Below are 23,649 nucleotides of genomic sequence, written 5' to 3'. Positions count from 1 at the left end.
CGACCTTCAAAAGCCCAGAAACAGCCGGTCGCCTCATTACAGTTCAGAAAGATCCCATTGAAAGCTGTTATTGAAATGAAAAGCACTTTTCGTGCGGTTGTTTTAGACGAGCGGTGTCTACACTCATACATACACACGGTGTGATTAAGAAAGAGAGAGAAGGAAAGATATCCAACAACCGGTTGTTTACATTTACTGCTATATGAAATGTTGAATATTGACAGCATTTGAAAATAGGCTGCGGTGAAGATGTGGTGAGTTTTATAAAATATTTATACGTTCATCTGTGTGCTAATGTGAAACTTGTGTTCGGTTGAGACCTGACATTTTTTCAACATGTTTTTTCGGGGTAGAACTGCCATTTCAAATCTATTTTAGAAGAGCAACGTCTCGCCAACTCGCACACAAATGACGCAAAGACACGTACATCAGAGAATCAAAATATCTACTACCACTTTAAAAGTGTGCAATCAAACGTACAACCGTAAAAATAAAAATGATGTTTGGATGTTAAAGTTTTACAAACCTCATTTGACTTGCAGTTTGATAACGCCAGAGAACTGCAGTGCTATTCCTACATCTTTCAAAACACTCGAAACGTCGTCTTTTTATAACAAGCTCGTAGTACATTGTTTTCGCCCTCTTCTCCTTCAAAATTTTAGCCTGCAGCTGTATTACAGTGCAACAGTGTTTTTCCCCTCATCAAAGTTTAACCTTGGACCATTTAGAGTTCTGCTCTCACTGCTCTGAGATTTTTAATTAATACATTAAAAGCATGCAGCTTTAAAGAGGATTTGTTTTACTATTTAGTTAACGTCTAATATAAGCCAATGCTGTTAGCATCAATACATATGTAATTTATTTGAATGCATTATTTCACAAGCTTTAATTGCATGTGACAATACCAGTGGAGTTGTCATTCTTTAGGGTGAATCAAGTTGCTACAGTGCCTTGCGAAAGTATTCATACCCCATAATGGCAAAGCAAAAAACAGCTTTTAACATCTTTGCAAATGTATTACAATTAAAAAACTTAAATTATTCCATTGCATAAGTATTCATACCCTTTTCTGAGTAAGTTGAATTTGCTTGTAGATGTTACTAACACTTCAAGTGGAGTTAACCTGTGGCAAATTCAGTTGAATGGGTATGATTTGGAAAGACACACACGTCTTAATATAAGGTCTAATATCAGAGCAAAAACCAAACCCTGAGGTTAAAAAAAACTGCCCATAGAGCTCAGAAACAGGATTGCATCAAGCCACACATCTGGGCAAGAGTTCAGAAAAAAATCTGCTGCATTGAAGGTTCACACAAGCATGTACTCTCCATTACTCTTAAAGGGTTACTTCAACCCAAAATGAAAATATTGTCATTAATCAAGACCCAGAAAAGTATTTAAGACATTGTCAAAATAGTCCATCTGCAATCAGTGGTTCAATCTGAATTTTATGAAGCGATGAGAATACTTTTTTTGTACTTTTTTGTAAGATTCTCTGGTCTGATGAACCTCAATTCCAAGCATCATGTTTGAAGGAAACCATTCACTGCTCAAACCTGCAGAGTACCATCCCAAAAGTAAAGTGTGCTGGTAGCAGCCTCATGCTGTGGGGCTGTTTTTCAGCAGCAGGGACAGAGAGACTCGTCAGAGTAGAAGAAAAGTCACCAATTCACCAAATATAGAGGTAGCCTTAATGAAAACCCAGTCCAAAGCTTTCAGAACCTCAGACTGGGCAGAAGGTTCACCTTCCAATAGGACAACGACCCTAAGCACACAGCAAGAGTGGCTTATAGACAATGCTGTGAATGTCCTTGAGTGGACAAGACACAGCCTGGGCTTGAACACAATCAAATATTTCTGGAGAAACCTGAAAATGTGTGTCTGCCCCCATCCAACCTGACAGAGCTTGAGAGGTGAAAAGGTGAGGAGAAGAAAGGCAATTAATTGCCAAATGCAGATGTGCAAAACTTGTCTCATCATACCCAAAAAGACTTGAGGCTGAAAAGGTGCTTCAGCTAAGTACTGAGTTAGGGGTATGAACACTTATGCAATATACTTATTTCAGTTTTGTTCTTTTATAAATTTACACAGTTGTGACAATCCTGTCTTTGCTTTGGCAGCAACATAGCAAAACGTGAAAAAATGAAGGGGTATGAATACTTCCTTGTACACAGGAAAAATGGCGGAGTAGTTTTTCCAGAGTTAATTTTTTTTTCCTCAAAAATAGTTGTTTTTGCTCTATTTTGAGTGTACAGAGTAAAATTTATCCGTAGAGTGGGAGCAAAATTACAGAGTAACTGTGACTCCTCCCCAATTTACTCTCATCCTTTCGTTGATCCGCCATTACTGTTAATCACGGCCATCGACTGCTGCTGCTTTGGGTTTAGAAGACGGCACGCTTCTGCTGGATGGTAAAGTAAGTAAAGTTTCAAAGTCTTACTGTTTATTTTAATTATATTCGCCTTTGCTTTGAGCTCGGATCGTTTTGCCATGTGTTTTGAATGTTTAAGAGATCGCTTGCCTTCTCCTGTCAGCTTGAAAACTAGTTAATGTTAGGCAAAGTTTGAAATCAAATAGCTAACATATATATTTTGAACATTTATTTTGAACGTTAATTGAAATTAGCTAACATTAGCTGCCTATCAATGTTTCTCCACTAAACTGTTGTGACGATAGGCTCGAGTTGTGCACCACATGTACTTGACTCGGAAAAGAGTTAAATTAACGTTAGCCTTAACTGGATTGTTGAAGGCCATTTTGATGTGGATTAGTCCTATTTAGACAGTAAGTTAACTGTTTCTCATGAGAACGAAAGGTATTTTTAACATTTACGAGGGCTAGTCGGTGATTTTATTGCAGAATGTCAGTGTTTCAATTCAAAATACAATTCGATTGAATCCTTTTTGACCACTGCGGAACACGTACAATAAGTTTTGCACTTCATTGTAGTTTGCAAGCATTTTAATATGTAAACTTTCATTACGGAAATAATGGGAAGAATTTATAAGAACAATATTTCATAAACGCTCCACCTCAGTGACAGAGAAAGAGGGAAAAAACGTTGGAAATGGGACATACAACAGTGCAATGTTAATATTAGCCTACAATTAGGCCATATACATTAAAGATATAAACCAAGCAATTATTACAAATTAAAAACATATTAGTGAACAAAGATAACTCATGTTGTGTAGTGCACTAATGAATGTTTTTTCATCATCTGACTGAGTGTTATTGCCTTGTGTTTAACTTTGTAACTTTGTCTTTTTGGTTTCTTCAGGATGTAAACCAACAACATTCTCAGAATGAAGTTCAAAGAAATATATTTTTTTCTTCAAAACCTTTTACATTTCAAATGTTTTGGGAACGTGGTAAGAGAAACTTTAACATTTTTAATATCTTTAATACTTTTCATTAATAATGGTGAAATGGTAAAAATCGTGGTAGCACATTTGACAAATGAACATGGGTAGGCTGTTTATACTGTACTTTGTTAATTGATGTTTATGATGTTATTGGTTTATGTTTGTGTGTGTGTAGAAAAAGCCCTTCCTGTAGTTTAAAGGAAGAATCTGCGAAGAGAATCATCTCCCTATTCCTATGCTTGGTTGACCCCAGGAGCAAGTTTCGTTATGTAAGTAGCTGTTGCAAATATTTTCAATTTATTTTCCAACACTTCTACCCTGATATTTTCGCAAGGGCCTAGTACAGGAGTTGCAGATTTACAGTTAGAAATTGTCTTCATTTAGGACTCTGAATAAAAAAAATAATGTATAAGTTTATGACTTCATTTCAATACTTGTAGAGGTTTCAGCTCAGTTCATCCACACATATGTAGTCATCAAGACTTGGTTGTGATGAAAAACTAAAAACCTAAAATAAATTTTTATTTTGTTTCTGTATCTCCAGGTTGGAACAGCAAATTGTCTTCCATTTTGATGCTGGTTCACCTTTTGCCACCCTCTCAAGTCGCCGCCACGTAAGACCAGGAAAGATCTCAGCTAGGCAAACGTGATCGTCTTGTGAAATTCATCAAGGTGAAGCTACTAATGAAGCATATCAAATGACACTAGTTGATAATATTGTAATACTGTATGATCTTGAACGTGCTTATTTCTCAGAAAGGCTCTTAAAGGGATAGTTCACCCCAAAATGAAAATTCTGTCATTTATTACTCACCCTCATGTTGTTTCAAACCTGTAAAACCTTTGTTTTCATCTTCGGAACACAAATGAAGATAATTTTGAAAAAATTTGAGAGATCTTTGAGCTTCATAGACAGAGTCAAGAGTCCTACCACGATCAAGGCCAGAAACTTAGCAAGGACATTGTTAAAATAATCCATGTGACATCAGTGTTTCTACAACAATTTACAATGCTACGAGAATACTTTTTGTGCACAAAGAAAAATAATATAATTATTCAACAATTCTTCTCTTTCAAGTCACCATCCTCCGCCATAATCGAGAGTACCCTGATGCATACGTGTGATGCTGCTGACACAGGAACACACATGCGCTGTGTTTGTTTACAAAGCATGCGCATGCATCATGATACTGTCTTTAATGGTGGAGGACAGTGACTTGGGGGAGAAGAACTGTTGAATAAAGTAGTTATTTTGGTTTTATTGTGCACAAAAAGTATTCTTGTAGCTTTATAAAATTATGGTAGAATCAGTGTCACATGGACTATTTTAACAATGTTCTTACTACATTTCTGGGCCTTGAATGTGGCAGTACCCTTGCTGTATATGCAGGGTCAGAAAGCTCTTAGATTTCTTGAAAAATATCTTAATTTGTGTTGCGAAGATGAACAAAGGTCTTACAGGTTTGGAACAACATGAGAGTAATTAATTAATAACAGAATTTTCATTTTTGGGAGAAATCTTTTTAATCACCTGTCCTCTAAATTATTGTTCTTGTGCTGCTATTTTCTACTTCACATATTTAGTAACAATCTGTTGGAATTATGTAAAACATAAACTTTGGTGGAAGACAGACATCTTTATTCATTTGTTTCTTTATTCATGCTGTATATTGACTAACTTTTAAGTCACATTGGCAATAATGTGTTTTCATTCTTTTACAGACTGTTACCAGTATCCAAGGGCAGTTGGATGGCTTTTGAGAGAGTCTCCAGCTGTATCTACTTGTTGTTGGGCTGATGAGAAGTAGGGTCCAGTCTTGTTTTATTGTAATTGTCCAATATGCTCTACTCTGTAAGACCTGTCCATTGTGTATAGCTTTCTGCAAAACACTGTCTATGATATAGATGCAGAAACCACCAAATGATCATGATCACAAGTGTAATATTGTAAATGTAAGTGTATTATTTAAATAGGAGATTGAAAAAAATAAAATTGTGAGACACGAGTATACAGTTTGTTGTAGACTCTTTTTTTTTCAGATTGAAAAGCAAGTTTTTCATTTCTATTTTTAGGGGTTTTTGAGGATAGAATATGAATGATGTAATTTAAAAGATTAACTCTGGATAGAGTTATTTAGTCTTTAAAGTTCACTCATAATTGATAAAAAACAACTCTGGAAGAGATGTAAATTTTGGCAGAGTAAATTTGACTTTCTTCTGAACAGAGTTAAAAAGTAGCAGAGTAAATTTCTTGTACCTCTGAACTGAGTAAAATAGTACAAGAGTTAATTTCAAAAAACACTAAATAGAGTCAAATGTAACAGGAGAGAGTAAAATATTAACACCAAATTGAGCAAAATTAACTCTGGAAAAACAACTCTATCAAAAGAGTAACTTTTACTCTTTTCAGAGAGGGACCAAATGTTATCTGGCACAGAGTAAAATTTTCTTCAATTTGAGTAAATTTTACTCGGGCAAATTTACTGTGTAGATAAGGCCTGGGTTTTTGGGGGGTAACACATTGCAAGTAATGAAATTACATAATTAGATTACTTTGTTCAAGTAACTAGTAAAGTAAGTCATTACTTTTAAATTTACAAGAAAATATCTGAGTAACGCAAGTTACTTTGTTTTCCCATTCATTTACTGACACCTCTTCAGTCCCCATGTTGAGATGTTAAAAACAAATAAGCAAACCCAGCCAAGATGACAAGAAGTAATGCAAGTAATGCAGTAATGCAATTAGTTACTTTTTATGGAGTAACACAACACTGTAATGCATTACTTTTAAAAGTAACTTTCCCCAACAATGGAGGTTAAACAGTATTGTTAGGTCCATAAGGAATATTTAACTCAATTTTTGTGATCAGCAGAGAGTTAAACAGCATTGGGATGATGACTAATGAGCAATTTATGTTGATATGATAATATGATCATTTTCTTCCAAATATGGGTGGCTTTGTATTCAGGATGTTATAGAGTATAAGCAACTTTTATATTAAGAGAGCAAGGACAAACTTGCTGTTATGACAAGAATATGCTAAAACGTGGTTAATGGGCATGATCAGCTCATCAAAGATGTACAAGCTCATAATGCATCAAAACGCTAGGAACAGCAGGATATTTCAAGTGGAGATGAGTATTTATTGCTGAAGGGCAGTTAACAATGCTTAACTGAAGGATTAGATTCGCAGAGTACTCACAGTTATAAACATGATTATGATTTCACTACAGGACGTCACATAATGACGTCTTTCACATAATGCCTAAAACCCTAAAACAAGCAAAAATGATTTAAACAGCTTTACAGCTCAAATAATACACAAGTTTTAACAGAAGAATTAATGTGCCTTTTTTCCTCCAAAAATTGGCCCCATTCACTTCCACTGGGCTGTAATTACAGTATAGCATTGTAGCAACAGTGTAACTTTGATTTTTTTTTATTAATTAATTGATTGATTGATTGCAATCAACATTATGCTGCAAATGCTGTAGACTGATCTTAAGCTTGTACTGAACTTATAATGTCTTTAAATGCCTTTCATTGGTGAATGAATATTTTGACTTGAATAAAACCAGTCGGTTACCACACAAAGCAAATTTTTTAGGTTATTTTACAATGCAATTTTTCTAAAGAAATGAAGAAAATTTGCAGCAAAGCAATAAAAGGTTAATAATCTTGTTATTTCCTCTTTTTTCCACTCACCGGCGCAGACTGAAAACTACTGAGGCGTAAGTACACAAGGCAGTATAATTTGTGTCTATGAGCATTAATCAAACCTTCTTTCAGACTCAAAATTACATTTAATAACCAGCACCTCAATAAGGGCAGCTATCGCACTAAAACTCTGTTCAAAGCCAGCATCACAAATTAAGTACTTGCAGGAGATTTTATTTATTTATTTTTTTGTCTGTTTTGGTTTTGTAAGTGTTTAAAGTGGTACTTTTTTCTTTTTTAATAATAATACTTAATGATTACACAAAGACTCCTGGTGTCTGGTTTTAGAAATAGCATTTTCTTTGCTGACCATATGCTTCCAGTGTTTCACTCTACATTACATATACTATACTACTCCAAAAATTGCTTACAGTATCTACAGTATAGGAAGTGTCTTGGTACTTTATAACTTCCCATGAAAATTTAATTATCTGCCACGGAAGGCATTTGACTACATTCATTAACGCACTCCTAAATTTATCTACCTGGGTGAGGGGGAAATAATTGTCTTGAAATATGCAATATCTTGAGGGAACGCGATAGGATGCACCTGGCCTGTAATATGGCCTTGGTTATTATACTACCATCCATTAGACCTGATAACTCCCATGAGACACTTTTACACTTACAGTATACTGCACTGTACAGTACTTATACATAGATACTGTAGACTTGCATGATAACTCGTATAATGAATGCGCATCAGAATTTTGCTCAGAATATTTAAAAGGTGGTGCAATTCACAGATCTGTTTAAAAATCACACAAACTATTTATGTTTGATCAAATATAATTTCCCTACATTGAAAAATAACCAATTTTTTTCATTATGAGATATATAGGTGAACTCTCACATGATTAACTGCAGAGCACACGCTCACACACAGACTCACACAAAGGACAGAGATCATCTAGAAATCTAATTAGCATTTCCCGTTCATCTAAAATGATTGGGTAGGTAACTACACTCCATACTGCCATTTGATTAATAACCCTCTGGTTACCAGCATATTTTATGCAGGGTCACTAACTTCATTACTGAAATGCTGGGTCAACAGCAAAGCATTGTCTGAGAGTAAGGGATTGCTGAACATATCAGATTTTTATATTTTTTTGCTTGAGATCTTTATGAGCTCAGCTGGATCTTTTCCTGTCCTGCTATATTACACAGTGTTTGGCCATTGCATTTCCGATGGAAGCTCCATCTTTCCAAGCTAAAGGGCTACACAGTCTGCTGAGCATCTCCACTCCAATCTGCTGCTGGTAGAAGCTGCCAGATTTGGTGATCTGAAGCCAGTTTCACAATTTGTTTGTTGGTAGTAGAGTTTTAGATTAGTGGAAGTTAAAAAATAGCTCACCCAAAAATTAAAGTTCAAAACTTACTAAATGATAATGATAACAGAATTTTCACAAAAGATGATATTTTGAAGAATGTACATTAGTTTTGTATCGAAGCCCATTTCCGCCACTGAATAAAAAGATATCAGTCTCACCATTCTGACTTTCTTTTGCAATTGCAAGGTTACATCTTGTAATTCTGACTTTTTTCCCAGAATTGCAAGTTTTTTGTTAAGAATTGTGAGATATAAAGTCAGAATTGCAGGATATAAACTCACAGTTGCAAGCTAATGTCAGAATTGCGGGAAATAAAGTTAGAATCGTGAGATATTAACTCACTTTTTTTTTTCTCAGAATGTGTTTGTACCTTGCAATTCTGACTTTATTTCTCAGAACTGTAAAAAACTTGCAATTCTGAGTCATAAAGTTCAGTTCTAATGGGGAAAAAAGACTGATATTTTCTTATAATTGCTAGTTTATATCTCACAATTCTGACTTGATATCTCGCAATTGTGCGTCCTAAAGTCACAAATGTGAGATATATATAAAAAAGTCAGAATTGTGAGTTTATATATCATACGTCTAAAAAAAAATGATGTCAGAATTGCAAGATACAAACACCTTTTTTCACCTACATCTCCTGTTTTTATTTTTTTTTTATTCACTGGTGTAAACGGGCTTTAATAGTTTTGAGTCCCATTGACTTCCACAGTATTTTTTGTCCTTATCATAGAAGCAAATGGGATCCGAAACCATCTGGTTGCCAACATTTTTCAAAATATCTTCTTTTCTGTTCCACAGAAGAAAGAAATGCATACAGTTTCAGAATGCATGAGAGTTGGAATGCCACGAGGATGAAAAAATGACAACAGATTTACAATTTTTAGATTAACTATCCCAAGAGTTGCAACACCAGCTCCATTCAAGCAGCTCTAATACACATATGTCATGTCCACTCAGATCAATGAGCTGTGGGCTGGATATCTGAGGATATAAAGACGATCAGCGATAGACACACCATTAATCAGCTAATGTGGCTTCATCAGATTATTAATACAGATTTGATTTAAAAGTCTCAACACTGGATGTGTTTCTACTTTCACGCCGCTTATCAAATGCAACTCCAGAGAGGCTCTGAGAACCTTTAAAGTGCACTGTATTTATCAGTTTCTCTCTGATGTTTGTAGAGCTACCAGAGGGACACTGCATCACATCATTTGCACAATGTATAAATTGTAACACTGATCTCTTTTATCTACATGCTTAAATAAAAGCTTTAACAAGTTGAGAACAAACAGTCACAAAGGTATATTACATAACATGCTTGTAATACATTTCCCTATAGCATGTAAACATAAAGAATGAAGCCTTGAATAATATTATTATTATTCTTACCTCCATAAGGAGCTTTCTGTGACACTGCCCAGATTGAAGTCATACAGTTTGGTCAGCATGAGAATCACCTGTACAAGAAAAAATAAAGAAAGGTAAAGTAAAGATTTATTCTTTCATTTGATCAGTTTTTCTTGTTTAGGTGCCATTTGTCAGTTTGCACCACTATAGCAACTGAAAAGTTCATAGAAATATCTTTGATTGCATTGATTTCACTTTCTAAGATGTACTTTCACAACCTTGAGCACAAGGCTTGTTAAATTAAACTGCAAAACTGTAAACCCTGTTAACCTTCTGAAAGCATATTTACTGTATATCCTTTCAGATGGTGTAATGCAATTGAGTAAAATCTAAATGCATAATTTATCTGGCAGAACGTTTAAAATCTTATACTGTATAAATTTACTTAAAAAGCTCATTATCAAGTTCAAAAATGCACCGAAAGGGTTGAAAACATCTGCTAATTATGCATGCATGGGTAGGCGATGCACATTTTAAAAAAGAAAATATATCTTAGATTAATATATAAGATCAAATATTTGCAGATTTTAGAACATGGTCAGACTTTCTGCCTTAATTGCATTTGTTATTAAGCCCTATGGTGTGACAAATGAAGCAGCTAATATGATTGTAAAAAGCAAAATGTATATTTAAAGTCATTTTAGATGAAGTACAGCATGCCACAATTATGTCAACTTCTCAAAAACATTTCATATTCCCACATGTGCAGTAGTTGTGTTGGACAGATTCTTTGCCAGCAAAAAAAGCCAAAAAAAAAATAAATAAATAAAAAATTGAAGTAACTATTTTTCATGCATAAAAAAAAGACACCATCAACAAATTAACTTTTCGCACAAAAGTCCACATGAATTCGGAATCAGAGCCATTATTAAATTACCCATTATATAAACTGCTCAATAAATCAGCCTAAAACAACCTCAAAATGCACAAATCCTCACATCTTCTCTTCATCTCAGCATAAAACACCATTAAATGATGCATCAGGCTTCCTCCTTGACACCCTAATAATTCATCTCTTCATTACTTAATCATATCATGCTGAATCTATCTACAGCGCTGTAAATATCCTTTATAAGATTCTTAAGGTGCACGAGACTGTGCTAACTAGGTCAGTCAAATTCCTCCAGGAAAATTAGAGACGGGAAAAAGAGAGAGGAAATTCATGCCTAGAGCGAAAAAAGTAGACTCATAAACTTACAATCTATTTATGCTCTAAGAAAAAAAATCATACCTATATGAACTCAAAGCCTTTTGAAGGAGCGCTGATCATTATGGGGAAAGAGTTCATTGATGCTTTCAAGTTACAATAATAAGTGTGGGAAAAATATATATCAACTCTTTAAAAAGCCCCTCAGCTATATATCAGAGCACATTTTGAGTCAAGAGTGTTGAATGTTAAAGCACAAAAATTCATTAGTTTACAAACAGTCACTCATCATTTTAGGATAAAAATCAGAGAATTCTTCAAATAAAAGCCTATTTTTATGTAATACAGCTTCAAAGGGCAGCCAAAATGACCATATCTTTAAACTATGAATCTGTCCCTTACGGCTACGCTCAAACTCTTTAGTCTACTAACATGCACATCTCAATCCAACGTTAATAAAACTGGTACAGAGACTCTACCCCATCTTAAACAGGCCTTCTGCATGTGGAAAAAATATAGAAATGGCTAAAAGATAAAAGGGTGAAGAACCATTCAAATAGAAGAGTACTCTGGGAAAGAACAGGAATGATGAAATCCCCCTTCAGCTCAAAGAATAATTCAGGTCTTCATGTAAAACAGGCTTTATAGTCCACCAGACAACACCTTTAAGGCTATAGTCAATTCATTCAGCAATATGGGGAGCAGCGTGAACTCCTGAGATCTCTTGTACTATTTGAAAGCTGCCCTGACATTTACATACAGTTCAGTAACGGAGAGCAAAGCACCAGAGCACTGTTCAACAACTCGAACAGGTCTGTATAATATGAAGGCAGGCAAAAAAAGATGTCTGGGTTTAGACAAAAACGCCATATGAAGCCCTCGGACTTCTATGTCTTTGCATTTGTCACGGTAAGTGCTGGATAGATGAGTCGAGAGACGAGATACGATACAAATAACAATTTAATATAACTCTTAGTAGGAACAGGCAGGAACAGAACGATAATCCACACACATCCAAATAACGTCAAGGACCGACAGCAAACTCAAATCACAAGCAGACTTATAAAGGGTGGTGATTAAGACACAGACAGGTGTAGTAAATAAACTAATCAGGACAAAATGAGGACAGGAAGAACCAAATATGGGCACAATGGGAAAAACAAACATAAACAGTCCAAATGGCACACAGAACTCTGACATTACTCCCCCCTCCCGGAAGGCGCGACCTCGCGGCGTGGAAAGGGAGTGAAAATAATAAAGTCATTGTGGGAGGAGGCTCTGGTGGCGGACGGTCTTCCGGGAGGAGGACAATAAACAAAGTCCAGGGTGGTGACGACGGAGGGAGGAGCCAGGGAGAACTCAGGAGGGACCCGGAGCAGGAGGAGCCATGCGAGACCCAGACCACAGCCATCATGACGACCCACGGTGGAGCCGACGGAGGGAGGAGCCATGGTGGAGAAAAGGCTGACGACTCCAGGGGGCGACCGACGGAGGCGGAGCCGCTGGCGGAGGAGCTGGCGGAGGACCCCGAGGCGGAGACGGAGAGCCGAAGATCCAGGGCGACACCGAGGATCCGGAGGGCCAAGGCGGAGCCCTAGGCTCTGGCGACCGAGGCGTAGGCGGAGATCCGAAGGTCCGCGGCGGAGCCGGAGCGACAGAGGATGGAGGCTGTGCCAGAGGGAGGAAGGAGGTCCACAGAGCCGGTGGGACGGAGTGATGAGGCGCAGCCGTAGGAACAGAGTCCTGAGGTGATGAAGGGCCGACGACCGACCAGGGCGGAGCCGGAAAGACGAGGGAGCCCGGTGGAGCTGGTGGACCGATGGGCGACGATGGAGACGAGGGCGCTGAGAGCCGTGGTGAAGCCGCAGGGTCGGAGGGCTGAGGCGGAGTTCTGGACTCTGAGGCTGGAGGCGGAGATGAGGGATCCTCCAGCCCTGACGCCGATGGAAGCTGGCAGACCCGCGGCGCACCCACTGCACAGGTGGTGGGCTGAGGGTGAGCAGAGGGGCTGTCAGGGGACAGCGGTGAGCAGACAGATGTTGACATAGGCAGAAGAGGGAGGGTGGGTGGGGATTCCATACAGGCAGGCATAACGAGACAGGTAGATACTTCTGTAAAGAAGTCTATTAAATCCCCAGAGTTATTCTCTAGATCTTCCGTAGAAAAGTCAATCAAGTCCCCAGAGTTATCCTCTAGATCTTCCGTAGAAAAGTCAATCAAGTCCCCAGAGTTATCATCCAGCTCACCCCCAGCAGTGGTGCAGTGGGCAGGGCTCTCCATAGCCCTCACACGCTCCATCTTGCACTCCCCGTCATGGTAGATGTAGCCGGCTCTCGCACCTGATCGGATGTGTAGGGCTCTGGCTCTGTGGCGATCTTTAGCTCTGTCGCTCGTGGCTCTGGCTCGTCATCCGCGGTGGGCTCGGGCTCAAACTCCGCGTGTCGGGGTGCTGGTTGGCTGGGCTCTGGGTCTTGAGTGGGGCTGGTGTCATCCTCCGCGGTCAACGAAGATCTACAGGACACCAGCACCCACTCCATGTAGTCGGCGAAGCTCTCTCGTGGACCCTCCCGGACAGCTGCGCTTTCGTGGCGATGTTCAGTCCTGCACGGTAAAATGTGCAAAGGCTGCTGTCCGGGAAGTGTGTGAGTGGTACGAGGTGGACAAAGTCTCTAGTGTGGTCCACGAGAGAGCGATTCCCCTGCTCCAGGAGAAGGAGGAGGACAGCAGGGTTATCCATAACGAAAAACAAAAAAACAAACACTGAGAAAAAAAAAAACGGAAAAAATAAAGCAGGGAAACGCCGGGGATAAACTGTAGTGTCGGTCCTTCTGTCACGGTAAGTGCTGGATAGATGAGTCGAGAAACGAGATACGATACAAATAACAATTTAATATAACTCTTAGTAGGAACAGGCAGGAACAGAACGATAATCCACACACATCCAAATAACGTCAAGGACCGACAGCAAACTCAAATCACAAGCAGACTTATAAAGGGTGGTGATTAAGACACAGACAGGTGTAGTAAATAAACTAATCAGGACAAAATGAGGACAGGAAGAACCAAATATGGGCACAATGGGAAAAACAAACATAAACAGTCCAAATGGCACACAGAACTCTGACAGCATTAGTGATGCATCAGAATTTTATTTTATTTAATTTGTGGGAACAGGCTTTAATAATAACCCAGTTGCAATGTAGGAAAAGGGTTTGTGCATGGGAACAAGATCGCTTTTTAGGGCTAAAAATCAGTGATATGTGTGGTCCAAAAGAAGTCCATTTCGTCAGTGAAGTATGCTGCCGATAGCATCATGCTGCGTGCTTTTCTCATCAACATGGGGTATGCATGTTGTTAAAATGAAGAAAAGGAACAATGGATGGTGCAATATACAGGAAAACACTGCAAGAGAACCTGCTTCAGTCTGCTGGAAACCTTGAAAAAAAAATCATCTTTCTTGGACAATGATCTCACTTAAATACTTAAATTTAAAATGGAGAGTTCAAGAAGGAAAAGGCATATGTCCAGTGACCCAGTGCAAGCCCCAGTTAGTCTGATTGAAAATCAGTGGTGATATTTAAAGAAAATGTGCTGAAAAATGCTCATGCCAATACAGGTGCTGTAAGGGATGTCAGCTATTTTGCTGACTTCAATCACATGCCTAATTTTTAAAACCCCACCCTTCAAAGTCAATCCGATGTCAGCATTCCTGAATGCATAAATTGATTGACAGATAGATATGTCATTTAGTAGAGAGCCGCTGTTACATTGTTATGGATAGTGTTCAAAAAAAGGAATAATTAAATAATACATTATCTAAAACCTCACAAAATGCTGCAAAAAGCAGACATATTTCTTTTTTCCCTTCATCAAGAATAATTTCTATTATAAAAATCTAATATAAAGCATAATTCAGTAAAAAAAAAAAAAAAAAAAAAAAAAAAAAAAAGATGATTTAAACACCCTTGCAAAAATTAAAACATTAGACACAATTGTTACGTTTCTGCTTGTTAATTTTGCATCCATAATATAATACAATACAACCATTAAAGCTGAAAAAAATGACTTTAATACTGCTGATGCATGTTTCTGTGAGTAATGAGTATAAGCTGTTTACATGTTGAGACCCTTATTCTGATTAAGCTTCCCTCATTTACAAAGACTCTGGCTTGATTCTTTCTGCATTCTGATTAGGCTTATTAGACACTTCACTACAGTGCTGTTCTGAGCACCTTATTAAATCAAGTCTTTTCTTAAATTCTAGTTATGTACGCAGAATTATATGCAGGAACATATTTACAGAGGAAACAACACTGGTATGTAATTAGTTGGAATAATACTCAAGTGTGACTTTGTAAGGTTTACATTTGTTGGAAGGGCATAAATCACCATCCAAATCAGGCTTGCCCTTTATTAATTTTTTTAAATCAATGTATAAATAAATAAATAAAGCATTGAATGCTGTAGGGTTCTGGTGAACTTGAAATGCTGCACTTTTTTAAAGAGACTGATGAAAATTCTTTCAGAATTTAATTTAATTTAATTTAATTTAATTTAATTTAATTTAATTTAATTTAACTTAATTTAATTTTTTTTTTTTTTTTTTTTATTTTATTTTATTTGTAGGAACAGGCTTTAATAATAACTCAGTTGCAACGTAGGAAAAGGGTTTGTGCATGGGAACAAGATCGCTTTTTAGGGGGAAAAAAATCAGAGTGATATGTGTATAAAGTTTTATTTTATTTTATTTTATTTACCCTCATGTCAATATGGTGTTATGATGGACATAGAAACATTACAATAATCCACAAGTAATCCAAAAAACTCCATTAATTAATGTCTTGTGAATTTAAAAGCTGTGTGTTGGTAATAAACAAATTCATCAATGTTTTTAACTTCAAACCATTGGTCCAAAATGCGAATCCTCTCTCCATAATATTGCTTTTTCCAGTGAAAAATTTGTCTCATCTGAATCAGGTGAGAAATATGCACAGACCAAGCACCATTTACGACTGAAAACAGTCCAAAACACCTCTAAACAAATTGGTGGATTTTGATTTGAGAGGACAACAAAGGATGGACTTTCTCACTGGGAGAAGCATTATTATGGATCATGGACTCATATTTTGTCTAGAAGCAAATATTTAATGTTACAACACTTTAATGATAAATTTGTTTCTTATAAAAATGCAGATTTTCACTTCACAAGACATTTATTATTTGACTGGAGTCATGTGGATTACCTGTGATGTTTTCATCAGCTGTTTGGACTCTCATTCTGACGGCACCCATTCACTCCAGTGGTGTCAAGTGATGTTATAACTACATTTCTCCAAATCTGTTCGATGAAGAAGAACTCATTAAACTCATTGGATGGCTTGACGTTTAGTGAATTTTCAGCCTGTTTCCATTTGGGTTGGTGAACTATCCCTTCAACGCTCAAATAAAACCACTGCATTTGGTGCAAAGCATGTTTGTTTTTGTGAAGCCAGTGATGCCGGACTCTCTGAAGGGTTTGTGGGTAGTGTTTGGATGGATGGTATTAGGCCATTCTCTTGTATTAGAGGAGAGAAAATCATTCCCAGTGAAAAATAATACGTTACACTAGAGCAGGTGTTGTCAAACGAAATTATCCCAGTCTTGGACAGCGAGAGCAATTCGGCAACAATTTCACATGTGGGAGAGAGGCGTAAAACCTATAAGGGCGTCCACATAAAATTCCCTACCTTAACAAATAGTGACATGCCACCATAGCTTAGCATTGCCAGGACTAAATTGTCCAAGTCGAATTTGTTCTAGTTTATTTTCCCCCACAAAACTCAAGGTACTGTCTCTATGCACCCAATTTATAACAGTCACGTCGTTTGGCCGCAACTGAGGACTGTTTGGAAGGAAGAAAGCCTATTAACTAATGTAGAAACAATTATATCTACAGCCCTGTTCGGACGGGATTAGTTGTACATGGGGAGGCGGGGTAATGTAATAACTACCACCGCTCCTCTGTGATTTTAATCCTTCTGAATTGGTCATGTCAGTAATTTTTTTTCATGGAAGAATTACACATCTTTTAACAGCTATAAAATGCCCTGAAAAATACCCAGAGGTTAAAGTGGTCCTGTGTGAATTGACTTGCTGAATCAACTCTTAGCGGCCCGTGTCTAGTCCGCAGGCCGTGTACAGTAACTAATGCTGTAGATCAAGTGCTCCAAGTGTCTCAGTAGATATGACAAATGAAAAGACACTAGAACATGAAAAGACATGAGATTTACAAGATCTGAGATGTAACATATCTTTAGCTAAAGTGGGACATTGAATGAAAAATTCACTTTTACATAGTGTTTGCATATACAGTAGTATGCACTATATATAACAGTATGTGTACATTCTTATACAATGATAAGAATCCATTCAGTCCTTTTTTAATCCCCGTTTTTTAATCAAGCCGTTTTGATTTTCTAAGCAGTATGAGGGTGTTGTTTTGCACGACCATTCAGGAATTTTAACCAAAGTATGCTGCAGACCCTAAAGAATCATTCTAACTTGTGGAAAATGGGCATCCAATGTCCTCTTTAAGCATTTTGTGAGGTAAACACAAAAACATACATGTAAAAATCACCTTCTGACTATGTCTTCAAATCTACACGCATCAAGAAACCAAACCCTTAGTCCAGGGGTCACCAAACTTGATCCTGGAGGGCCGGTGTCCTGCAGAGTTTAGATCCAACTTGCCTCAATACAGCTGCCTAGATGTTTCAAGTATACCTATTAAGACCTTGACTAGCTGGTTCAGGTGTGTCTGATTAAGGTTGGAGCTAAACTCTGTAGGACACCGGCCCTCCAGGACCGAGTGTGGTGACCCCTGCCTTAGTCCCTGCATGCATAATATTTATCCTTAATAGTTTGTGAAAGCAGAATAAGTGCATTCCAAAGCATAGTATGTTGAAAACAGTATGCTAAAAGTCTGCTGAATGGTCTACTATTTCCAGTAATATGCACACAACCCATCATGCTTTGAAGGAAGAATCAGTTCAGAAGTAGTTCAGTCCCAAAGCCTGTCTACTATTCTGTTATACTATCTACTTTTTCTTCACAAAAAGAGTATAGGGTCATTCAGTGTCAAATCAACTGCATAAAAACTTCAAAAACTGCTCAAATTTTGCTTTTTGTTTTTGATGATATTTTTTTCTGAGGAAAGATAGACATGTATAGTGACGAAAGCCAAAACATTAAATGTCATGGATGAATATTTACTGAGTAAAAAATGACTAGAAAGATCATCAAAGAACAGCATCATAATGCTATTTTTACACAGAGATTGGGTCTGTTAGTAAAATCTGTTGACTTTAGCAATCTTTGTTGCATTATGTGCCAATGGTTATCATCAAAAATGGGGAAACAGCACTTTTAAAGTTTTTCTGCAAAGATTGCATGCCTGTAACTCAAGAGGCATTAAAGATATATATGATTTACTCCTGGAGCCATACTGAAACTCCAGTATCTCTGGAAACGAAATGCATTGGGCATTAAAATGAAAGATGTCAAAAGGAAAGCTTGTTAAAGACCCATTATCTACAAGGGTATTAAGATATCTTAAATACTTATTGAGTTACAGGCATGCAAACTTTGGAGAAAAACTTGAAAAGTGCTGTTTCCCCATTTTCAAATGGTCACCATTGACACATAATGCAACAAAGATTGCTAAAGTCAACAGATTTTACTAATAGACCTACCAATCTCTGTGTAAAAATAACATTAAGATTCTGCCATCTTTCCAAACTCATTATTACCCCCCAGCAATTTGACTCTCAGGTGAAAATTGCAAAATCAAAAATCTGAGGAGGTGACTGGTTAGGTTAACATGGAATGACCCTATATCGTTTTAGGGCATAGTATAAGTAAGCAAACTGCAAACAAGCCTAAAGAACCCATGCTGGTGGATGCTGTAACTTCAACATCTTGACTTTTTTCCATCACCATTTCCATAGCTTAGGCTGTCACAGAGACAGGTGTGATTCTCAGGGCACCTATTTCAGGGAAATCTGTCAGGTAATATGGACATTTCATACACGATATTCCATACAAAGTATCACTTACAGCACCTCTAACTTGTTTCAACCAACTGTTATAATTTTAATGGTTTTTACTGTTAGAGAATTGAACTTTGCTCTTTCACAAATCTGTGGGCGTTTAGGCTGTTTACTTTTGGATGCATCATCCTTCAACTGTTTGTTTCTGATTATTTGCTTCAAACTCATGCAAATTATAGCATAGATGCTGCTGAAGTGTGTGCGCCAAAGGAAATAGACAAATGAAAGGTCTCCAAACATTTTAGTGTCCTTAAGCTTGAGAGAGAGAAAATAAACCACAACCAGCAATCATCATGGTCTAAGCACACATACTAGGACACTCAAGGATTCAGGGAATTTAGATTACAGCCAGTACAGTTCTTGAGGGAAAAAAACACAGACTTATGCAATATAGCACCAATCCTGTGTCCAGCTATATTTACTGTACGGTGATATTAGTGTACGTACATTTCATTATGATGAGCATTCAGTTTTTAAGCTCATTTTGTGCTTTCTCTAGTGACTTCAAAATATAGGCGATAACATTTCTCCTTTTTTTGCAGATTTCAAATGTGTGTGATGTCATTTTCATTGGTGTATCGACTGCCTTTATTTTGTGTCTGTGTGTGAGGTCAATTACTCATCCCTGGACGGTGTCTTTTACAACAGAGTGATAAACATTAGCTGAAGGACGGTGGGCCCTTCTGTCTCCTACATATGGGGAGTGTTGTAGGTGGCCTTGCTGTTGCCAGCTCCTGTCAGATGAACTCCTACCGCAGTGTACATATGTCGTATTACACAGTTTGCCAATTAAACCTTGTAATGCCTCTCAGTGGCAGTCAATTAGATTCACACATAATATACGGATGAATTTCTGGATGAGTTTTATGTTACTTTGTGAAAGGCAGTTGATGCTATTCAAAGATACCACACATATGTTGCCAAGATGTCTATGATGGAGCGTATCATCTGAAAAGTATTTAATTTGTGTGTTGGCATCTGAATAATGTATGACATTAGAATAAACCTTACATTAAAATGATATCTATTGTAATTAACTATGAATGCCAAGCTCATGTGAAAAAAGTGTGGCTATATTAATCTTATATTTGTTGTTTATAACAACAACAATAGTTTTAATAGCAGTAGTAGCAGTAGTAGTAGTAGTAGTAGTAGTAGTAGTAGTAGTAGTAATAGTAAGAGTAAGAGTAGTATTAGTAGTAATAAACCTATTAAGCAAACTACCTCTAGTAGTAGTAGTAATAAAATAATAATAATAATAATAATAAACTTTATTTTCTATAGCACCTTTAAAAGGTACATCTCAAAGCGCTTTACACGGATGAAAAAGATAAAATAAAAATAATAACAGTAATAACAGTAAATAAAGTAACAAACATCATACACAACACAAAATAATCACTTAAAAGCTATTCTGAAAAAGTGGGTTTTAATTAATTCTGCTTATACAGTATGTGACAGTGTATTTGAAATTTTTAGCATTATATAATAATAATACAAAATAAATAATCTATTTATACAGTATGTGACACTGTATTTTTAATATTTAGTATTATTTATATAATAATAATAATAATAATAAAATACTAATAAATAATAAATAAATAAATAAATAATCTGCCTATACAGTATGTGACAGTGTATGTTTAATATTTAGTATTATTTATATAATAACAATAAAATACTAATAAATAATAAATAAATAAATAAATAATCTGTTTATACAGTATGTGACAGTGTGTTTTTAATATTTAGTATTATTTATATAATAATAATAATCATAATAATAACATTTATGTCTTTTTTTATTTATATTATCTATAATAATAATAATAATAATAATAATAAATAAAATAATAATAAATAATAAATAATCTGCATATACAGTATGTGACAGTGTATGTTTATTATTTAGTATTATTTATAATAATAATAATAATAAATTACAAAATAAATAATCTGCTTATACAGTATGTGACAATGTATTTTTAATTTTTAGTATTATTTATTTAACAATAATAATGATAATAATAATATTTTTATATTTATATGTTACATTTATATATCTTTTATTTAATTTATTTTTATTTTTATTTCAGTTATTCATGTCATTTTAGTACTTCAACTTCAACTCATTTGCAAAGGCAACAATTATACTTTTTTTTTTATTGAATATTTATATTTAATTTCAGTTTTCGGTCCCATGTTATATTAATTGGCCTTATCCGCTACGTACCTACATTAATAATTTCATACAACGTAATTATTGTGTACATACATGTTTTTACAAAAATACCTTCATGTAATCACATCTGTAATTAAATTATGTAATTACATTACATTTCAAATTACACTGCTGACCCATTCCTTACACTTTAACTCACCCTTAAACCTACCCATACCACCAAACCTGTTCCAAACCCGTATCCCACCTCAATAGCAGCAAAAGTGTTTTGCAATACAATATGAACACAACAAGTACATTGTACTTATATTATGACGTAAGTACACAGTTAAGGCCATCTAATATAAAGAGTGACCCACTTTTCAACTGCCAAAATTATTTTTAATGCTTTAGTAAACAATAACAGCACTAGCATGTAAGACTGGCCATCTTGTAGCAGAAAGAAGACATCAAAGTTTGATTTGTGGTGACATGCGTCATATAAAAATGCATGAAAAGGAAGCTGAGGGGAAATGGTCCAGGAAAATCCAAGTTGTTGTGAAAATGCAAGATGAAACTTTGTACAGAGGGCATGTAGAGAAAAAAAAAAAAAAGAGCAGCTGTAGGCCCAGAGGTGTGGAGCCAGATGGTCATGGATTATGTGTCAATACAACTGTATCACACTGTTCCAGGACCTTGAGGAAACTGTGCTTGCGTTTGAGAAAAGAGTTCAGCACTAGAGAGCAATGGTGGATTTATGACAGCCGAGCCACAATACAGTCACTGGCACTTTTCTCTTAAAGGGACAGTTCACCTCAAAATGACAGCTTTGTCATCAATCACTCAGCATAACATCATTCCTGCATGACTTTCTTTCCTCTGTGAAACACAAAGACATTTTGAAAAATGTGGTAGTGTATTTTGCTGTCCATTCCATGAAAGTCAACGGGGTCTAAGTAAGTTGTACAGCTTTGGAATGACACAAGAAAAGATTAAAATTGATGCTGTAGCGGGACTCTGAGAATATTATTTGCTTTGCTCATAGCTTGCACCTCTTCCTCTCACTTTCTGGTGCTCGTCCTTGGCTTAAAAAACCAAGGACTAAAGTCCCACAACAAAACTCCCTCACACAGAGGCACAAATAAACAGCACTCGCCATCTCCTGCGGATCTGGAGGTCACTAAGTGAACGCACAGCGAATACTGAACTCAGCCAGCAAAAACAAACAGACGGATAGAGGTATTCTACTGATGCCAAGGCACAAAACACACACATATGCAACAGAGTAGGAGCTGAAGTTCAAGTATAGTGTGCATATCTGAGCGCATTTAGCAGGTGTTTCTACTGAGTGGGTGAGTGAGAAAGAGCTGTTTTTGTGTAATGTTGTTATCCTGACTGGGGAATCACCTGGAGTAACAGCGGGACAGGAAGAAAAGAAGGAGGTGTTGTATTGTCTGATGGCAGCAGGTAAAATCAATCCCCAGCAGCGCTTGTTAAAACACTATGGTGGAAAGAGCCGTTGGCTAAAGGTGCTCAAAGGCAGAGCATTGTGTGTAAGATAGGTTGAACAGTTTGTGATGCAATCACATGGTGGATTCCACTGCCAGCTCTTTCAACAAGTCAAGGTGGAGTCTTGGAACAGTCCTGGATTTCTTGATTAGTGAACTGATCAACTGAATGATTTATTTTTGTTTTGCTGATTTTATGGTTAAAGGTTTTATGGTTTTATATGATATTTAAATTTGTTCCAAAAAAGAATGGATGACACTTAAACAGCTTATTTAAAAAACTTTAATAATACTTTTGTGCATATTGAAATCTTTTGAAACAGTGTAAAATTATTTACTGTCACCTAATGCAATAATAATAATAATAATAATAATAATAATAATAATAATAATAATAATAATAACAATAATAATTTTAGTTTTAAAAAGTTGCTTGTAAATTGTGCTATAATTGAATTTTATTAAAAATAATAATAATAATAATAATTAATTATTTTTTTATTTTTATTTCATTTTTAGTTTTATTTACCAATGTAAAAAATATTTACCGCCACTTAAAATTAAATGTATTCATTTCTCAATAATAGCAATAATAATAATAATAATAATAACAACAATAACAATAACAACAACAACACATTTTTTTTTTAAGCCTTCTGCATTGGTGAAAGTCCTTTACTTTGGGGATTCCTGGTCAAAAAATGGCCAGCCTTTTAAAAGTTGCTTGTAAATCTCTTATAGTGCTATATTTTAAATTGTAATTTAAATTTTAATTATTTATTTTATTTCATCTTTTTTTTTTTTCATTTTATTTACCAATGTAAAAGTATTTACCATCACTTCTAATTTGAATGCAATAAAACTATTAATTTCTATTAAAACAACAACAATAATAATCATCATAATCAAA

At 36.1% G+C, this 23,649-nt stretch overlaps 1 protein-coding gene and 1 long non-coding RNA gene across 4 annotated transcripts in view; one reads left to right on the top strand and one right to left on the bottom strand.

Moving 5' to 3' along the window:
- LOC127180920 (VPS10 domain-containing receptor SorCS1) overlaps positions 1-23,649 on the bottom strand; it is a 204,307-nt gene that overhangs the window by 90,525 nt on the left and 90,133 nt on the right. For all 3 annotated transcript variants that reach the window (XR_007829723.1, XM_051135439.1, XM_051135358.1), the window contains exon 2: positions 9,816-9,883. Coding sequence is in view for 2 of the 3 variants with exons in the window: in XM_051135439.1 (XP_050991396.1) it covers positions 9,816-9,883 (68 nt within the window). In the remaining variant the exon portion in view is untranslated. The remainder of the gene's footprint in view (positions 1-9,815; positions 9,884-23,649) is intronic.
- LOC127181111 (uncharacterized) lies at positions 2,331-3,992 on the top strand. The gene is made up of 4 exons (XR_007829733.1): positions 2,331-2,416; positions 3,281-3,371; positions 3,541-3,634; positions 3,910-3,992. It is a non-coding gene; the product is annotated as an uncharacterized LOC127181111 (long non-coding RNA).

The sequence above is a fragment of the Labeo rohita genome, chromosome 1, assembly GCF_022985175.1.
Source record: "Labeo rohita strain BAU-BD-2019 chromosome 1, IGBB_LRoh.1.0, whole genome shotgun sequence".
NCBI classification, from domain to species: domain Eukaryota; kingdom Metazoa; phylum Chordata; class Actinopteri; order Cypriniformes; family Cyprinidae; genus Labeo; species Labeo rohita.
Note: the sequence above shows the minus strand (reverse complement) of the source record. Positions and strands in the feature narration are given on the sequence as shown.